This window comes from Rhinopithecus bieti, unplaced genomic scaffold (genome assembly GCF_001698545.2).
Source record: "Rhinopithecus bieti isolate Rb0 unplaced genomic scaffold, ASM169854v2 scaffold_10706, whole genome shotgun sequence".
In the NCBI taxonomy this organism is placed as follows: Eukaryota; Metazoa; Chordata; class Mammalia; order Primates; family Cercopithecidae; genus Rhinopithecus; species Rhinopithecus bieti.
The window spans coordinates 178,936-199,639 of record NW_016806811.1 but is presented as its reverse complement, the minus strand read 5'-3'; the positions used below and the strand labels follow the sequence as shown (position 1 = coordinate 199,639).

General features: G+C 36.1%; 1 protein-coding gene across 6 annotated transcripts in view; it reads right to left on the bottom strand.

The window, feature by feature from the left end:
* Window positions 1–2,177: 2,177 nt before the first annotated feature.
* The window catches only part of ZNF638 (zinc finger protein 638), a 100,274-nt gene continuing 81,747 nt past the window's right edge, over window positions 2,178–20,704 (bottom strand). For 3 of the 6 annotated variants that reach the window (XM_017877587.1, XM_017877591.1, XM_017877588.1), the window contains 8 exons: window positions 18,806–18,843; window positions 13,426–14,650; window positions 12,773–12,838; window positions 10,124–11,078; window positions 8,890–8,994; window positions 5,832–5,933; window positions 3,995–4,113; window positions 2,180–2,499 (listed from right to left, as the gene is read on the bottom strand). In XM_017877587.1, the coding sequence (XP_017733076.1) occupies window positions 2,434–2,499; window positions 3,995–4,113; window positions 5,832–5,933; window positions 8,890–8,994; window positions 10,124–11,078; window positions 12,773–12,838; window positions 13,426–14,650; window positions 18,806–18,843 (2,676 nt within the window). In that variant the 3' untranslated portion in view covers window positions 2,180–2,433. Of the gene's footprint in view, window positions 2,500–3,994; window positions 4,114–5,831; window positions 5,934–8,889; window positions 8,995–10,123; window positions 11,079–12,772; window positions 12,839–13,425; window positions 14,651–18,805; window positions 18,844–20,704 lie in introns of all 6 variants that reach the window. The other 3 variants (XM_017877589.1, XM_017877590.1, XM_017877592.1) reach the window with 2 other exon arrangements.

Here is a 20,704-nt window from a genome sequence, read left to right as displayed (position 1 = left end):
AGAATCGCTTGAACCTAGGAGGTGGAGTTTGCAGTGAGCCGAGATCGTACCACTGCACTCCAGTCTGGGTGACAGAGCAAGACTCCACCTCAAAAAACATAAAACAAAAAACAAACAAACAAAAAAAGAACCCTTATCCATTTTAGAAATACACAATTAACAATTAACAAGTAAAACATACTGAGATTTAAAGTAATACAAGAGAGTTGGGAGTGGAGATACACACAAACGTAACTGGCCTTAAGTTGATAATTATTGAAACTAGTGTATGAGGGTAATTACCCTATTGTCTTAATATGCTTAACATTTTCCACAATCAAATAACAAATTAGTAAAATTAAAAATTTAAGGTTTAAAACCTGACTCCCCTATAAATGTTTTCTAAAGAAGGATTAAAAAGGAGTAAGTTTGAAGAGGCAAGTTTCCACAGCATTCTAATGCCAGAAAGGGTAATAAAATCTAAAAACTTTTATAGAGAGCATCATGAATGTAAACTTTTTTTGCCTTGGAGTCTAGATGCTGAGTTCAAGACCAGCCTGACCAACATGGAGAAACCCCGTCTCTACTAAAAATAAATAAATAAATAAATACAAAATTAGCCAGGCGTGGTGGCACACGCCTATAGGCCCAGCTACTCAGGAGGCTGAGGCTGAAGAATCACTTGAACCCCGGAGGTACAGGTTGTAGCGAGCCAAGATCACGCCACTGCACTCCAGCCTAGGCAACAAGAGCGAAACTCTTGTCTCAAAAAAAAAAAAAAAAAAAAAAAAAAAAAAAAAAAAAAAAAAAACAGAAAAAAGAAAAGAAAATTAAGTCAGCTGCAATCCTAATTACATCCCTCAATCAACTAATAAGCAGAAACTACTATATATATGATGTTCCATTTGCGTGGGGTGACTAAAGAAGGCAGATTTTTCTGAAAATGTCAAGAACAATACTAAAATTATATGCAAACAGCACGTTTATTTTCTGAAAACCTCATACAAATCTTTTGTATTTGAAGCCCTGTGATAAAATTACCAGCACTAAGTGCAAAAGTCCCAGAGAAAACATTATTTATAATGTATAATTAATGGTCAACATTGGTCACTAGGATAAAACACAAAATCACCCCTGCCATTTTATACTTTAGCAGCTCCTCCTCTCATTCTAATTTAGAATCCCAATTTCAAAAGACTGACCCAGACAAGATTAAAGAAGCTTATAAATTCCCTAGTTGCAAAAGTTCCAAAAGCAAGCTGAGAAGAAAGGAAGATTCTTTAAAAGTAAGATTCTTATTCACTATGACTGTGTTTCTGTAGTTTACAGGCACATTATTCTACAATCTTGTAACAGCTCTTCTCCGATTATCCGGATTCACCTATAAGGTTTTAATTCCAACAAACTCTTGACGGATTCACCTATAAGGTTTTAAAACAGTGAGTTTCACAGGAGGTGACAAAGAGGTGCTGCCTTTTGTTCTCCAAGTCCTTCAAAGCTGACTGTGTTGTCTCTCTTGTGCTGTGATGGAAATAAGAGATCTAAAAAAAGTAGGGGTTTTGTTGTTGCTGTTCCCCTCCATTCATCCTCTTTGTATTATTAATTGGTGTACTCTATCTTGAGGCATCAAATACTAAAACAATTATAAGTAAGCAGACTATGTCTGAAGAATGGCTCAATCTAAAAACTTTAAAGTATAGGGCTATTTCCATCACCTGCTAGCCATTCAATTATTTTTTGTGCCCTTAAAACTTCTTATAAACACATTCAACTATAATTCAAATGGTTTAAAAAGCTACTCTGGTGGTCCACAGAAGTAATAGGTGCTCTGCAGATTCAAGTTAATAATAAACGACTAGCTTGGTGTTACCTTAAATGGGTTCTGGCAGAAACAGCAAGTGTTACCAGAAGCAGAAAAAACACCTTTCCAATACATATAAAAATCAAGCAAAGTTTCATTCAAACCTATCTGGGGAAAACATGCTGTAATCTAATTTTATCCAAAAAAAACACGGAATTTTAAGAAACCTATGACCTGTAAATACATGAATGGTTGAAGCCAAGTAAAAACACTGTCATGCTATGACAGTGATACATGAAGAATCCCCAAGCATCCCAAATCACAGGAGTTGTAGTGAAAAACTTTTGTCTGCAATAAGAGGCAAGCAAGTCTTTAAAAAATCAGCCACAAACACAGATGGTATTTTAAATATACAGTAGGAACATTTATTTTAACACTTCTAAAAGATATTTCTCCATGCCTGATGATTTGATATAAAAATCAAACCCATCATACTTTCCCCATCAGTCTCTCTACATTTAGGGCAATCAGAAATTTGTACAACACAAATATTTGCTTCTGAAACGAAAATTACAAATTAAATGATAACAAAAATACACAAATCAACTGGACCCTAAACAAATTTCTAGTGAATTCTTTCCACTTTCCCCCAATCACCTAGAGCTTCTTTCTTCAGCCTCATTCTGCTCCTTTTCCTTTCTTTGCTTGGCCATGAATTTCTGTTAAAAGCAATTTGCAAATATAAAAGACTTATTAGACATTATTTTGCTATGTGTGCAAACTTATCTACTGTATATTTATAATTTAAAAGAAACTGACCCTACAAAATATTATAAACACAGTGCCTTATATAAACATTTCTTCCTTTCATTCATCAGTCATTTGATGTTTATGATACACCAGGTATTATGCTTGGTGCCTGAGGATTCAGTGGGCAACAAGACAGAGAGGATCTTTTATACCAGAGTTTACATTATAATGGGAGAAGAGAAACAATAAAATAAAATAATTTGGGGGGGGTGGTAAGCACTTTAAAGACAGAGCAACAAGGTAACTGAGGTTGAACTTTTTGGGGGGTTCTACTTAGCTAGGTCTTTCTTAAGCAAAGACCTTTCTGGGGAACTGATACTTGAGACAAAAAACATGAAGAACTGGCCATCCAAATAAGACTGGGAGGGGGCAAAACAACAGCAATATAAAGGTGCAAAGGCAGCAATGGGCCTCTCATGTATGAAAAACAGAACAGAGAGTCAGAAAAGCTGAAACACAGAAAGCAAAAAAAACTGAGTTCAGAGAAGTAGAAAAGAATCAGATCATGCAGGGCTTTAAAGACCCAAAATAAGAAGTTTGGATATTAGACCAAGTGCAGTATGAAGCTACTAGAAGGTTTTAAATGGAAAAGTGACATGATGAACTAAGTTAAGCACACAGGTAGCAAAGCACAATGTATAAGAGCTTGGGCCTAGAATGAAATAGAGCTGAGTTCAAATCCTAGGTCTGCTACTTACTAGCTGTGTGACCTTGGGTTTAGATACGTAACCTCCTTAAGTCTGTTTTCTCATCCTTAAAATTGAAATAATAGCATCTACCTCATGAAGTTGATGAGGAGATTAAATAAGCATCCAGCATAGAACAGCTCAATAAATGTTAGATGAGTGTCCATACCACAAATTCAACAGAGAGGACGTACAAAATTCTCAAATATTCAGCAGAACTAGAACCACCGCTTCAATTATGGCTAATGATGATTCTCTAGAGTAACACTTCTTAAAGATGAGTACAATTTAAAAGGTTTTGTGATTAAATCAGTTTAATAAATGGGTTGCATGAAGTTAAGCAGGATTCATTTCGGCTAGACAATTTAGAAACTTTAACATGCTAATGTCTACATGACTGAAGAGGTCATCAAAATACACAATTTCTTTAATAATGGAGTGTCATATGAGACTAGTGATCTGCAGAATCTACTCTGGCAAATGTTGCTGTTCAAGGAAAAGGAATAAAGACTAGAAATTACAGGCAAGGTACACTGAAGGAGAAAACAGGACTTAAGAGGAATAAACTGGCATAAACATTCTCCTAAAGGGGGGAAAAATGTACATTTGGGGTGGATAAATAATTTGATTCTAAGACAATTAACAACACCTCAAGATTTTTAAATTTTAATTTTTAAGAATTTTAAAATTCTTAAATTTAAAGAATTTTAAAAATTACCTCAGTATTTTGCTTATGACGTGTACTCTTGCAGTGATTTGTCATTGCTTTTTCACCTGAGTAGAAGAGGGAACAAATTGGACAGAAGAATCCAGCCTTAGGTACGAGAAAGTCTAATTCTAGGGGATAAGAAAAGAAGAAATTTAACAATAATTAATCTCCAGTTGTGTTCATCAATTTATTTTATTTATTTATTTATATGAGACGAAGTCTCACTCTGTCATCCAGGCTGGAGTGCAGTGGTGCAATCTCAGCTCACTGCAACCTCTGCCTCCTGGGTTCAAGTGATTCTCCTGTCTCAGCCTCTCGCGCAGCTATGATTATAGGTGCACGCCACCGCACCCGACTAATTTTGTATTTTTAGTAGAGATGGGTTTTTACCATGTTGCCCAGGCTGGTCTTGAACTCCCGACCTCCCCTATAGGATCTGCCTGCCTTGGTCTCTCAAAGTGCTGGGATTACACGTGTGAGCCACCACAACGGGCCTTCATCAATTTATTTAAACATGACAAAAATATTAAGCACAGTATATACTTAAATATAAGAACAGTATACACTGCTATAAATTTAGGGATCAATAGTAGTAATTTTAATCAGAAAACATAAGTTTTTATTTTGTTAACACATTCTATAATATTCCAGAGCCACTAGGGAAAGGCAGTATGCCACTGCTTTGGTATAACGCCAAGTTGAATAGATTCCCAGGGAGAATCTTCAGATAACAAAGAACGGTTCAATAATCCTTCAGAATACCAAGTCATTACATAAGAACCTAACAGTTCGGTGGCTCACACCTGTAATCCTAGCACTTTGGGAGGCTGAGGTGGGCGCATCATGAGGTCAGGAGATCGAGACCATCCTGGTTAACATGGTGAAACCCCATCTCTACTAAAAATACAAAAAATTAGCCGGGTGTGGTGGCGGGCGCCTGTAGTCCCAGCTACTCGGGAGGCTGTGGCAGAAGAATGGCATGAACCCGGGAGGCGGAGCCTGCAGTGAGCCAAGATTGCATCACTGCACTCCAGCCTGGGCAACAGAGCGAGACTCTGTCTCAAGAGAAAAAAAAAAAAAAAAGAACCTAACAATTGAGGTGGCTCCAGCACCTGTAATCCCAGCACTTTGGGAGGCCAAGGTAGGCAGACTGCTTGAGCTCAGGGGTTTGAGACCAGCCTGAGCAAAAAGGTGAAACCCTGTATCTACCAAAAATACAAAAATTAGCCAGGTGTGGTGGTAGATGACGGTAGTCCCAGCTACTCAGGAGGCTGAGGTGAGAGGACTGCTTGAGCCTGGGAGTTAGCTGAGATCACATCACTGCACTCCAGCCTGGGCGACAGAGTGAGACCCTATCTCAAAATAAAATACAATAAAAACAAACCTCTTAGGAATCCCATTAAAATAAAAGAGAGAGAAGAGGTAGAATGTTGGTCAACTGTCTGATTGAGGAGTATGCTGGCTGAATAAGGTCCCCCTCAGCTCACCTTAGCTGACCATTAACAAAGTCGGCTAGCAAAGACTTTCAGCATGTTCTCCTTAACCGGAGTGACTTTCTGCCTGGGCAAGTATAACTCAATTCTCACCAGAGTGGCAAAGAAAGTACCAGCAATAAAACAGGAGATACATCCCAGATTTCAAGAGTGCAGTAAAAATATCCTTCTCAGGTAAAAACAGCCCAGTAAGCTGTCTTCAAAATGCCACTGTGTAAAACATGCAAATTTTCCACTATAAAATGACAGTGCAGGCAAGGTTACCCAATTACTCATCTGAACAACAGAATACTCATTATGGTGTTGAATTTTTATTTCATATAGGTAAGAAAAAAATGTCATTTTAACTTTACCCTCAGGGACATCAGATGCCACTGATTTGCCTGAAGAAGAGTCTTCAGTCTTCTTGCGTTTTCGCTCTGGTCCTGAATCTTTTAATCCAGATTCCTCGTCAACTAAAATTTTTCAAGGAAAAAAGCTATTCAGAATAGATTTACAGACTTTGTAAAGTTAACATGCGATAATTCTTACCTTAGAACTCAGAGAAAACCTCCCTTGGTTAATCCTATCTGGCCATTCTTTGCACAATGTTCTCCAAGATTCTTGAATGTGAGGAATAAATGGGTAAATCCATTCAAATGGATTTAGGAATACAGTCTAAAGCTAACAGCAAATTTTATTTATGTATGTTCCAGGCAGAATTTAAAGACTAATACAAGTCTTATCGTTACTGGCAAGAGAACTTATATATGCAAAGTGCTAAGGTGAGCAGAGTGGAGATTAAGGGAAAAGGGTACCAGCAGAAATTTATTCCATGGGCCAATACTGAGGCCCTTCCAACCTAGAAAAATTGAGCCTAAACTGATAGCCTAAGACCCCAGTTAGAATCACAAGTAAAATTATTAATACAAATGTTAAAGCCCACCAAAGTGAGTAACACGTAAGAAGCACTCAATGTTAGCAGACTGCATACTATGATCTTGGGGACAGACAAAAATGAAGACTGATTCCAAGCAATTCAGTAGCTGAAATGCCTTACTGTTGCCTAATACTTGACAAAACCCTTTTACATATACAATCATTCACTTAGCTTTTATCTCATGTAAGATAGGCAGGTCAAATCATTATTATCCCATCTCTATTTCTTCAGAGATGGAGAAAGCACAATCAAAAGAGGTAATAAATAGATATGCCCAAGGTTGCATAGCTAGTGAGTGACACAGGGTGGAACCAAGACTTTGTGACTTCAAGTTCAGTGTTCCCTCCATACATCTGGGCTACTCTTTAGTATTCCTGAGGGGATGGCCAGGAACTTTGAAATCATTACTTACTCTTACTCCTCACATTTTACTGATCAAGTCCTACAGTCAATAAGAAAAAGTTATCATCCTTTTCTTAACTTGATGGTTAAAATAATCTGGTTTCCTTGCCTCCAGCCTCCAATCTCTTTCTATAATTGTTTATTTCTTCATCAGGGTAATAAACTTTTCCAAACATACTTGTTCCTGCCACTCCAAAGGCACATTTATCTTAATAATACATAACATATATTAAAATTATATAATTAAAATAAATTAAATGATTTAAGTTTACAATTGTGTGGAAAATGACTTTTCTTAAGCTAGGTCCTTTTGTCAAAACGTATTGTTCATTAGTAGAAATATATTGTTACGTAACCAGTAACTAAATAATCCTTTTATATTACTCGTTTGCAATGAGGTAGTTCTAAGCAAGCTGATTGCTAAAGTTGCCCTACCATACAGAAATTCTGAAGTCCGGGGGTGACCTCGTGAAATCATGCGAGAATCTAATTACTGAACCACCACCTATAGCTTGGTTATCAAAAATTGGTTATGGAAAAGAATAGACAAGGAACAAGGAATACCCACTTGACCATGACTTGGCAAAGAGCTGCAAGAGAGGGCATAATCAAAAGTAACCAATCATGTGGAAAAGTCAAGTAAGACTAACTTAAGAAGAAAATACTTTAAAAAATCACGTTTGACAACAACCTATTGGGGGTCATCAACATCATTTTCAGGAAGGTAGTAGGAGAAAGAAACCAAAATACATCCAGTTCAATGGGAAATTAAGACATAAAAGTAGGTGGTTCTTTCTAGATGTTTTGCTCTAAAAGCAAGGAGGAAAGATAGGAGCTAAGGAGATTTCAAGGTCAAAGGGATATTTCTTTCAATGGGAAAAACTTGGCCAAATTTTATGTGTACAAAGCAAAATATAAGTTGGCAGACAAGGGAGATCCTAGATTTACTCTGGGAAATAAAAACGAAAGCAAGGGCATCCAGTGAGAAACGGGCTAGGTGATGTAGTGGGGAAAAAGCTACTTTTACATCTGGTTAGGAAATAGTAAAGGAAGGGGACCTCTAACATATTGGGAGCAGCACTGACAGCCCACCTGAGATCAAATTCAATTAACTCCTTGGACCAAATCATACTTGGTAAGTTTTCTTTAGAGAAGATAAGATAGGAAAGAAAGCGGGCAATGCGTGTGCTACAAAGAGAATGGTAAAAGTGATACCCTTATAGTGCTCTATTTAAATCATACTGGCAAGGTGATTTTTTGCTTAACCTCTCTGAATCAATAAACCCCTTGAGAGCAGGAGCTATGTACTTTTTAACATTGTTATGAAAGATGACCAATACAATCAATATGACAAATATCTGGTTGAGTGACTAAAGTATTATCTCTCACTAGACATTTCCTTATTTGTTTCAAGTTAAATTTTATAAATGCTATTAAGATTTCTTGTTTAGCCGGGTGCGGTGGCTCAAGCCTGTAATCCCAGCACTTTGGGAGGCCGAGACGGGCGGATCACGAGGTCAGGAAATCGAGACCATCCTGGCTAACACGGTGAAACCCCGTCTCTACTAAAAGTACAAAAAACTAGCTGGGCGAGGTGGCGGTCGCCTGTAGTCCCAGCTACTCGGGAGGCTGAGGCAGGAGAATGGCGTGAACCCGGGAGGCGGAGCTTGCAGTGAGCTGAGATCAGGCCACAGCACTCCAGCCTGGGCAGCAGTGCGAGACTCCGCCTCAAAAAAAAAAAAAAAAAAAAAGATTTCTTGTTTAATTCATTGGCTGGCTGCTTAGAAGCATCCACAAAGCAAGGTCCACAAATAATAGCCAGTAATAAATAATTTCTCTCTGATGCTGCAACATGGTCAGAAAACCTTTCAAGGATCATTTCCTCTAATCTGTCACATTCTAATATCAATCCATTCTCTCTACATTACAAAGATCAAAATCTTACCCACATCTAATAACTATAGTTGACTTTTCCCACCCCTGCTCCATTCCACTGATTTTCTAATTTTCTTCTTAGCTAGATGTGTAAAACTTCAATTACTCTCTTGTGTTGTGTAACTTTCCTTCCCATTCCAACAATCCTGCTTTACCTTCACTCATCTGGAAGGCCTCTTCACCTTTTGCTGGTTCTGTCACAACAGCTTTTTCTGATGGCAGAGTTTTCCCAATTCTAACTCTCTTGGTTGGAGTTTTAGCTTTAAAAAGAAAGTCCTAATTTATTGCTCTAGTAACAGATTTTAAATTGCTTTAAATTAAACATACTGTCGGAATCAACATTATACATTTTTGCAAAAAATACCCAAATCTGGGTGGGAAGTCTACTGCTAACATAAAATAGAAGGATTCTATTTTAAAATAATCAGTTTAATCTAAGCATTTCCTTTTGTTCCCAGTTATCATTTTCCAAATAACTATGCTTCTCTAACTTCTTTTCTCATGGTATCTATAAATGTTTTTCTAATTTGTTCCATAAGCCCGTGGGACCTTCCTAGTACTTTTTATTCTTAGTTGAATTAAATCTTTCAGGTTTTTCTTCTTCTTTTTGGAGACAAAGTGGCTCACTCTGTTACCAAGGCTACAGTGCAGTGGCACCACCATAGCTCATCACAACCTCGACCTTCTGGGCTCAAGCAATCCTCTCGCCTCAGTCTCCAAAGCAGCTGGGACCACAGACGCATGTCACTGTCCCTGGCTCATTTTTTAGTTTTTTGTACAGATGGAGTCTTGCTAGGCTGCCCAGACTGGTGTCGCACGCCTGGCCTCAAGCGATCCTCCCACCTCGGCTTCCCAAAGTGCTGAGACTACAGATGTGAGCCACAATACTCGGCCTCAAGATTTTCTTAATGGAAATTGTGTTTATCTCCCTCAAGTTCGGAAAGTGAGCTGCCCTACTATTCTGTATCATTACCATATTACTTTAAAATAAAATAGTTCCTTTATAAATAGTTCTTAATCCTAAGTCTAAGCAAACACTGGGAGGCAATCTGATGTAAATGTTCTTCTATTTATCAAAAGTTGTCTTTTTCCCACAATACAAATATATCATTTTCATTTCAATTCTAATTTGGCTACTTTAGCTTGTTTTCTGTTTTTTGTCATCCTTTCTTGAAGTATAACCTGGAGCAAGTTCTGCTGTGTAACTTTAAAAAACTGTGAAACTTGTACTCATTTCTTTGAAAAATTTATTGTTGACTTTAACTGTCTGTTGGCCTCTAATATCAATACTGGGTGACATTATTGGTAATGCCACAACGTATATTTTAAAATTAATTTTAAATGTAATCCCCTCATAAAACAAAAAGACTACCCCTTCCAATTATCTACCTGTTAAGTGTCTTTCAATCATGGTTTTTAGATCTTCTTCCATAACATTCTCGTTTACTGGACCCACTTGGGACAAGGCTTCAAGTTTTGTCTTTTTTGTGTCCACAGCTCTCTTCTTTCTATTCCCTTTTTTATCTGTGGCATGGTCATTTTTGCTTTGTGCTAACTCAACTTTTAAATCATCTCCATCTTCCTCCTCTCCAACTTCATCAACAGTAACAAAATTAAGTTCTTCTTTAAGGCTGTTAAAATCAGCCAGAGAGTCTTCATCCTCTTCAGTTACTTCATCCAAAGTCACTAAATGCAAATCACTGCTGTCATCTTGTATTTCATCTACAGTAACTAAAGTAGAAGGGTCTTCGGGCATCTGAGAAGAAATGAAGCCAATGGAATCCCTTACAGTATCTCCTTCATTTCCTTTAGTATTTAAAGTGGCAAAAGTTATGTCTGCTGACTCATTCAAAGGTAGCTCTTCCACTTCTCCAATTTCATCCACAGTTACCAAGCGTTCCTGTTTGAGGAGATCTTGTTCTTCAGCCACTGACAGAACAGTAACATCTTTAGGTTCACTGTGGGAAATGCAATCATCTTGGTCAATTAATTCATCTAATGTAAAAAGTGAATTTGAATTTTTTACCATTTCTTCCATATTTAGTTCTTCTTCATCAATAACTTCATCCACAGTGACTAGAGCTTGTGCTAGATGTGTAGCTGCATCTTCCTCTTCCCCAATCTCATCCAATGTTACAAAAGATAGTTCTCCCTCAACACCACGAGGGGCAGAAGTTTTCCCCTTTTTCTTCTTTAAGTTAAGTTCAGAGCAAGGAACATTTTTGAGAGTTTCTTTCCTTTTTCCCTTCAGTGGATTCTGCTTGGCTTGAGAAGGATTCACTTCTTCTATAACTTCATCCACAGTAACAAATTCATCCAAATTAAATGGAAATAATGGTTCCTGCTGGAAAGTTAAAAATCATAATAAACAAATTTTGACCACTGGTTAGATTCCAAATAGTCACAATAAATGTGCATGAAGATCATGTGGGAGAATTTCAGTGCAAATTAGGTTTCCTAAAGGCTAAAATTAGAGTTATTTTTTTTAAAGTCCCACAAATGACTTAGCTATAAATTCACAAAGTATAAGTCAAAGGTAAAATCCTAACAATATCAACCTAATTTAACTTTTACTTAAATTCAATAAGATTACATTTCCTAAATGATAAGTTTTGAAGTATGACACACAAAAATACATTTAAAGTATTTGTCAGACAATACAAAGGAGGTACTGTTCCATATGTCAAACATCTAATACGTGTTCTAGGAGACTTACTGGACTTCTAAAAGCACCTCAAATATAGATAGAAAGTAAGCAGCTAATTAGTCTGTTCCATTTATCAGTATATATTAATTACACACCAATTATATATAGAATACATATTTTAAGAAATACAGGCCAGGCGTGGTGGTTCATGCCTGTAATCCCAGCACTTTGGGAGGCCGATTGCCTGAGGTCAGGAGTTCGAGACCAGCCTGGCCAACATGGTCAAACCCTGTCTCTACTAAAAATATAAAAATTAGCTGGGCGTGGTGGCAGGCGCCTGTAATCCCAGCTACTTGGGAGGCTGAGACAGGACAATCACTTGAACCCAGGAGGCAGAGGTTGCAGTGAGTCGAGATCGTGCCTTTGCACTCCAGCCTGGGGGACAGGAGCAAAACTTCATTGCAAAATAGTAATAATAATAATAATAATAATAGAAATATAATGGTTACATTTTGAGAAAGTTGTATGAAAAAATTATTACTAAGACTCAACACCTAATATAACTGTATTTGAAAACAACAGTATCTGTAATTTTTTCAATGCTGTCAACAGTAAAGAAGATAAATTCCTACCAGGGCTCCTATACACTTAGTGTGTTACCAATGATCAACTGCTATTATATATAACAACGACATTAGAATATGTACCCTGTAATTTCTAGGGAGAGTATCTGCAAGCGATTGCAATATCAAGTTAACAAAGCAAAATCAAGTAGCCATAATCCTTACTTCTGCTTAAAACTAGTAACATTTCTCCTTGCCCCAACAACATAGGCCCAAATTCATCCCCTACCAGATAAGAAAAGTAAAATGACTGAAAAAAAAATTCTATGAATGGTAAAACCCTAAAATAACAACTAAATATAAAATATGTTTGACAATGGAACTTGGTACCACTAAAGTAAATCTTAGAGATCATCCACTTAAGGCTCAATTAGAGCCAAAAGGATAACCTGTTTTAACAAAATGAGGATGACTCAAGTCAAATGTCAGTCTCTTTTACATATATAATTTTTTCTGTGTCTACAACCTACTCCTGTCAATATGAGATTGGAGGTATTTCCCTACTATACTCTCTTTTTGTCCCTGTATAACATTTTGCGCCCCACCTCCCCCCCGCCGCCACCCCAAGAACACAAGGTGTTTAGACTAGCTCAAGGTCAAAAAGTAAATTAATGGTACAATTAGAGATAAGTTAAAAATGAAACATCTCATTCCTATCCCTTGCTCTATACTCTTACTCTCTAACATTGTTAAGGCAGGCACAAGTTGTAAGATAGATGAACTATGGAGATGAAAAAGAAGGGTTAGGGTCTGTGATCTATTTTTTACCTCTTTAGATTTGGAACTTCTACCAGTAGTGCTTTTAGGATTCTTAGTGTTTTGCTCAGTCAAAGTCTGAAATAGTAAATAAGAAATACAGAAAAACAGAATTTACAACCAGATTATTAATGTTCTAAAAAAAAAAACCCCAGTAAATATTACCCAAATACAGTCAATTACGCAAATTAACATGTATACAAAACTAAGTCAACAGTCACTAAACAGTATAGGCACAGTCTCTACAAGTTGTAGTTAAATTCAGTTTTACTGATCTTTTCGTCCCACAATGTCTAGTTAGGCAATCAGTGACCTGACAAAGGAAGCTTCAATTTAAGAGAGGAAACAGTTTCCCATTCAGAAGGAGAGTGGTAAATCACCTTAGGAGATTCACAGCAGACTTTTTTTTTTTTTAAACCAGTTGTTTCCAAATTGTATCCAAATAATGCTTTTCAAACTTGTCAATAAATTATGAACTTGAGCTTAATATTCTAAATGTCTACTGGCTTAAACAACAGAATCATTTAAGAAAAGGAAATGGAAGCTTCTGGGGTAGAGTGAGGAGATGAAAGTATGAAACAAAATTACATCTCCTACTCCATAGCTACAGCAGCGGAGCTAAGCACTTCAAAGACACACTGCGCCATTCTTCCTACCCTCCTCACCTTATTGTTGCTGTCATCCCGTTTCATGATGGAAGGTCTAGCCTCTGTTTCCTGAGATTGTTTTGTTATATCCCTGTAATCCAGTTTAGAAAGCTTGCCTTGCAGGGCTGAGATCCTTCCACTGCCTCCTCTGGTAAGACTGCTCTGAGTAGGTTTGAATTTACTGCTGCTTTCTGCCAAGCCTGACCTGGCACTTGTAGGTTTAAGCAGACCAAATTCTTTAGCTGAAAGTTTCTTTTCAGCATTTATTTGATCTCTGGGCACAGATTTTGGAAAACTTTTCTGATTTTCAGTTTTTGAAACCGTAGCTTTTGCCTTAGGAGAAGAGACCATAACAGCCTTGATGCTTGGTTTACTGCTAGATACATCTGATACAGCCAGAATACTAGTTTTACTAGTTTCATCAGGCTTAGCCTGACCCACTCCTTTATTTGGGTATGCCTTGAATAAAGTGTTTTCTGCAGACTTTTCTTTCACTGCTGCCATAATCTTTTCCACCTTTTCTGCATCCATCCTACCTTCATTCTTTTCAGCCTTCTCTGTTCCTATTTGAAGATCCATTCTGGTTTCCTTAGTATTAAATTCATTCTCCTCTTTTTCATCCATGTTACTTTTTTTTTCAGAAATACTCTTCTTGTCCACTGTCTTCTCATCCCCAGGGGAAATTCCTGGTACTAACGTCACAATACAAGTTGATGGCAATATTTCTGAAACAGTTTCATGTTTTTCTACTTCAGCTACAGCTTCTACCATAGTCTGTGTAATTCCAGAAAAGAAATCTTCTGCTTCAGATGGAGATTCTTCTAGAATTCCTTTGATGTTCCTTTCTTCTATAAACACACTGTCAGATGGTAACAATGCTGTTTTAGGGCTAACAATTTCTGCCTCTTTCTTCTCCAAGTCACTGTTAAAGATGTGCTGATTTAAAGCACACTCCTCGGCATTTTCAGTGAATTGTTCAACACTGGCTGGAGTGGATGCTACAAAAGGAATTTCTTCTTTGACCTCCTCTCCTTGAGTTTCAACCTCCAAAGTTTCAATAGCAAAGTCAGAATGACATGTTGCTTTTTCAGGTTCTTCCTCACAAGACTCTTCCTGCTGTACCAAAGTTTCTGTTTGAATGCTGGGATTACTTTCTTCTTCAAGCACATTAGGTTTAACAGAGGGACTATCAGTTGCTGTTTGCACCTCACTTTCATCAACTGGATTGTTTTTCAAGTCAGGGCTAAAAGTATTTAAAACAAACAAAAGAACACAAACAAAACACAAACAAAATCAAACTATGATGAGAATTCAACCATTATAAAGAATCCTGTTGATGCCAATTGTTAAGACTTCCTGATGCATTCGTAATAAGCACTGGGAAATCCAACCAATCGGCATAAAATGGCTAAGATTATTTGATGGAAATATGTAAATAATATAAATTATGACTGTTGATATGTTCCTTTTGCACTCATGTGATTATAGCCAATATTTTCCCTCCTCTGTCAAGCTCACCCCTGACAATGAAAGGACAAATGTGAATCTCAGACACTTCAAATATTATCAGGTCCTATTCCCAACAGTGGTAACTGAAATAATAAAATATGTGTACAGTTCTACAATAAAACTAATGATCTATGCATTACGATTTAAAACTTTGTAAGTGAACCTTACCTAAAAAGAATATAAAAGAAATTGGTGGGGGGAAAAGACCATACTCTAAATCATATCACCTTTTTATTTTTTTTGGATGTGAAGTATTTAATTACCCAAGAACCATATTTATTAATAATACTTAAAACATTTTTTGGAAAGTATTCTTTATATACTGTAGTGAAGAGTTAAAGTTAGTGACAAAACCTGATACAATCACCTTATGTGAACATACAGTCTTATTATAAATATTTGCCTTTGGCTACAAGAAGACATATGTTAAAAAATAAACCTTCCCAATTCAAGAGAATAATGTATAATTCTAATATTTAACTTAAATGTGTAAGTAATATTATTCAGAACAAATGGAGGAAATGCATGGCCCAGTATATGTAATTTATCTTATTTCATCACGGTCTCCCCAGATCTAAAGTATATGAAAAGTGAGTGGTCCTATAATTCCAGTACCTTCACTGAGGTAGACACAGAATAAGTTATTTTTATATTAATGTTCCACAAATCAGAGGTTTTCTTGAAGAAGAACAAGGAAAATCTAAGCTTCCAAAAACAATGCCCAACATGTTATCAATGCAAATTAAAATTTACCAAATATATTCACATAATGAGAAGCAGCAGATTGGAGAAAGACACCAGAAAGTGATCCTATCATATCAAAACCTCATTATTAGAAAGTACTGACTTTCTTCTCCTATTTTTTAAGGAAGGAAAGGATGAGCTATCATCCCTTTTGACCTGCTTCTTAGAGGGTGGCCATGTACCCTTTAGTTAACAACACAAGATGATGTATATCTGTGTACCGAGATGTTAACCATATTTAAGAAGTATTGGAATAAGTCGTGCTACCAAATCAGGGTCTTACATCATTTGAACCAAACTGGTCTTCCCTCATGCCTCAAAGGTTACATCCTGAGGAGAAAACTTTTCTACCAGATTACAGAAATATCTCTTGACCCTAAACCTTAATCAATATATATTCTATTCATTGTGCAAGTTATTATTTGCATGCTAAAATGGTTTTTATTTGAAATAATCACACCCCTTTTATTCAAAATATAAATGGCTAATTTTAACAGTTTCAAATCTTTACAATTCAAAATAAAATTTGTGGCAAAACACAACAGGAAAAAGAGTAGTGACATTCAGTTACAGCAGGTATATTAGTATTATTTCTCAAAACAAGCTTTTGTCTTTAAATTACAAGACTCATTTCCAATAATGAAGAATATATTAAATTCCTGCCTCATTACTGTACTGCATATAAAAGCTTTAGGAACTTAGGGCTAAGTAAAAACATCTATGGGGCTAGAATAACAATGGAGACCTTGATTCCTGGCTCAAGGATACAGCAAGACTTTCCCCTTTACAAGTTTTTCAATAAAAAAGTTATTATCTTTTATACAAACGGAACCATTATGCAGTTCCATACTTGAAACAGAGAACACAGGTCTACTCAGAAAAATTATTTAATTCCATATTTGTCCTTGAGTGCTAGTCTTTTTAAATCATAGTGCTTTCTTTAGAGAAGTCATTTACCAAAACTAGTATCTGTTTTCTGGCTAATAGGGGAAAAAAACCTCAATATTGATCAAGTTAGTTTGAAAAGAGTTTGAAATGTCAAATAAATTACATTAACACCAAAGTTAAACAACCACCCTTTGTAACGATCAAATGAAAACACAGCCATATTCTGGGAAATGGAACAAAAAAGGATTCCAGAAAGGCATTTGAGATATAGATATCTCATCTGCCACTCCTCCCTCCTGCCCCAATATCCCAGTAATACCAGAATTTCAGTCTTTGGAAAAAGCATACAGTAAAAGCTGGGCATGAGAACAAACGTTAACACTGAAAGACAAACATCCTGAGAAACTTTAAACTGGGACTTCACAATGCTAAAGATTAGTGTTTATCTCAGAGGCCAACTGGTTACTTCCTAATATTAATGAATTAGAAAAATTTCATCTAGCATTCTTATTTGTGGCCTTAATCAGATGATAAATAAAATCTGTTTACATGTCAACAGGATGAGTACAGACATAATGTGAATTATTAAATTATGATTGTATCCACGTGACTTTCCTCTAAATAGTATTTAAATAGTTTACATTAGTTATAAACAGAAGTATCATATTCATAATGAATTGGCAACCATAAGCGCTTTAAAACAAAACAAAACAAAACAAACAAGTGCATCTAGTACCAGCTACACAGGAAGCTGAGGTGGGAAGACAGCTTGAGCCCAGGAGGTTCAAGGTCAGCCTGAGCAACAGAGCAAGACCCTGTCTCTAAAAAAAAGAAAAACAAACAACAAAACCAACAAATAGTGTTTTCTCAGCATCAGTTCACTCCAAAAGAAACGTTTAGTATTCTGGACATACTCCACATTTTTCTCTCTAATGTAAGTCAAAAAAAAAAGAATTAATAAGTTTTGGTGCTAATTTTAAAATTAGTTTTATGAGGTTGAATAGCTCTAAAGTCATTAAGAAATATATTCCATTTTAAAAGTTATATCTAAACAATGAGAGGAGAACAATGACCAACTGCTATTGCTATGGACAACAACTTTTCATGCGGACCTCAAAAAACTTTGTAAAATGAAATAAAATGGGTTTTGCCACAGAGTTTTCGTGACCAATCTTTAGGTCTATATATAGTACTACATTGGCACTGTTATTTATTAAGCCCTTTGTGAGCTTTCACATCACACACTGCTGGTGGTACTATTTCTTAGGTATGTGAAGGCACCTGGTATGATGACATACAAATTAAAAACCTTGTGCTGACACACAGAGCAAACCTATTGCTTAACGTTCCTGGTATATTTTAACGTACTCATGATCTTTATCAACTAAAATAATCTGATTTTATGAAAATTACTGAGAAAAAAATCTGTTAACACATTCTGTTTTATAGGGATCTTAACATCAGTGCATCAGATAAAATAAACACTTTTCGTATTTAAACACTTTCAAACTGCTGTTTCAAACAAATATACGCTCTTACAATATGGATTAATAAATACTGATGGCTCAGTATACAGGAGGAAAAAGAAATATTCTAAATCAGTGATTTACAATGAAGAGCAGTGAAAGGCAAGTCATTAGTTGGTGGAACAACGGTGGTGATACGGAGGATACTCATCAGAATGAGAACGTTATTAAGGAGAGGGTGTACTTTATGTGGTCAAAACAAGGCTGTAAGTCACCACTTTGTGGAGACTTTGAAAAACAAGCTTTCATTCCTCTGATAATGCAAAACTGTATACACAATTTTTTTTGGACACTTACTTGCCCCGACCCAGTTGTTTTTAAAAAGTATCAAAGTACACAATGAAATTAAGTAACGTTAAAAGGTTAAAATTTTACTATCATGTTTATTTTGGAATAGGAAAATCTAACAAAAACAATGTAATTACTGTTTGTGAAGCTGAGTTATTGGAGAATCTTAAAACATTTTATAAAGTGGTTTATTTAATACAAACTGTTTATATGTTCAGTTACCCTAAATATTCAGTAAATACTTAAATGAGAGTAAATAAACAAAAAACAACAAACAAAACTCCTAGGTCAGGCTGAATCCAAAAAGAAAACTGTAGCAAGCCCATATGTACACAGAACAAATATGTAGAATAGAACTTTTCACTACATGTGAGCCATAAAAATACAGCAATAAAATTCAGAAACTACTACACAAAAGTGTTAGTAAACATACAGCAACATACCTTTCTTTTTCTAATTCTGGGTCATGCTCAGTTTGCACCTGTAATATAATCAGCATTTTATTAGAGGCTATTCCACTGGATTTGAAATATTTAACTATAAAAGCAATGTTTTTAGTTAAAATTTAAGCTAAAAAAAAAAAAACTCTTAAAAATGTATCAAAGCAGCTGGTTTTCAGTATCTACATTACTATCAGGTTCTAGAATTTTTTTTCTAATTAAAGACCTCCAAATTAGGTCACACAATAACTTACATTAATGAAAAAATAAGTTTCCTTAATAATGATATAAATAAGAAACTTTTTTAACTTTAGAAGCCTGGAAATTCTATCTTTTCCCTAAACAATAAATGTGAAATATCGACATCTTCCTTGTGGAATTATTTTAAAAGACTTCTAAGAGAGATCAGCTGTCTAAAAAAGTTTCCTATTCAAAATACGTAGAAATGCTGAACAAAACTGAACAATAATCCTTTTAAATATTTGTCTGATATGTGATAAATTATTTATTTATCTGATTGTGGGCCCCAAAAAGCAATATTCTGGAGCCCCCAAAAAGGGCAGGAATTAAAAATCAGTCCCTATATGCCAAGCACTGTCCCAGGTACTTGGGGATGCATCAGTGAACAAAATGGCAAAAATATCCGCCATTTAGAGCTTATACATAATAGAAGGAAGCCTTTTCTGAGAAATCATGCATTCTCTGGGTAGAAACTTTCTAGAAAGATTTTGTCAAACTAAAAACTGAAAACCGTACTTTAAGGAAATTCAATGTGTCTAGAGAGGATTCCTGGCATAGGTGTTTGAGTCCAACAGTAAAGACTTTCTTTACTGGGATATCTGGTGATAAGTCTAGTTTATATCCTAATGATACTGCGAAAACTAAAGATGATGGTTTTTAAGTCCCAATTACAGACACTGTTTATTAGCAGCTTTCCATTCAGGAGGGTTTATTAGAGAAAAAACAAACAAAAAAAAACCCTGTATGGTCTCAGAGGAACTCTACATCACATACCTATACTGGTCAACCGACTTCCTTATTCATAAAGGAATAACATAAAAACAAATGCACAAAAGTGAACAAGGTAAGCTAAAGAAAAGATATTTCAGACAACTGAAGTGCCTTTTAAAAAACTCAAAGAAACAACCTCAGAAAAATTCAAGAGAATATAGTATCTATGAAATCAGTGCTGGTGCTATTTCCAGAAAATAGAATATTAAAATTGAAGGAAATAAATCAAAAAATAGTAATAGAAAAACTTCCCTGGGGCCGGGCACAGTGGTTCACGCCTGTAATCTCAGCACTTTGGGAGGCTGAGACAGGCAGATCACAAGGCCAGGAGTTCAAGACCAGCCTGGCCAGCATAATGAAACCCCATCTCTACTAAAAATACAAAAAAAAAGTAGTGGGCCTGGTGGCGCGTGCCTGTAGTCCCAGCTACTCGGGAGGCTGAGGCAGGAGAATTGCTTGAACTCGGCAGGTGGAGGCTGCAGTGAGCCGAGATCACGCCACTACACTCCAGCCTGGGCAACATAGCGAGACTCCGCCTCAAAGAAAAAAAAAAAAAAGGGAAAACTTCCTGCTCTAAACACAGGATGTAGGAAATGAGTCCCAAACCAAGAAAAAAATCTTGCTCACTGGACTAGCAATACCAACCCTCTCTTCAGAAATTCTTGAATCACCAAATATGTCCCTAAAGCCTTTGATGTGGTTCTTCTGTCTAAAAAATCTCTTCTCTTTGAAATTTTCTTAAAGCTTGCTCTCTTCCATCAGGTCTCTCAAATAACTCTTCTGTTGAGGGACTATCACTAACTACTTTAAGATACACATTCCCCATATTAATCATTCTCTTTTTATCTCAACTTATTTATTCACAGTCTTTTTACCACTTGCATCTGTTTA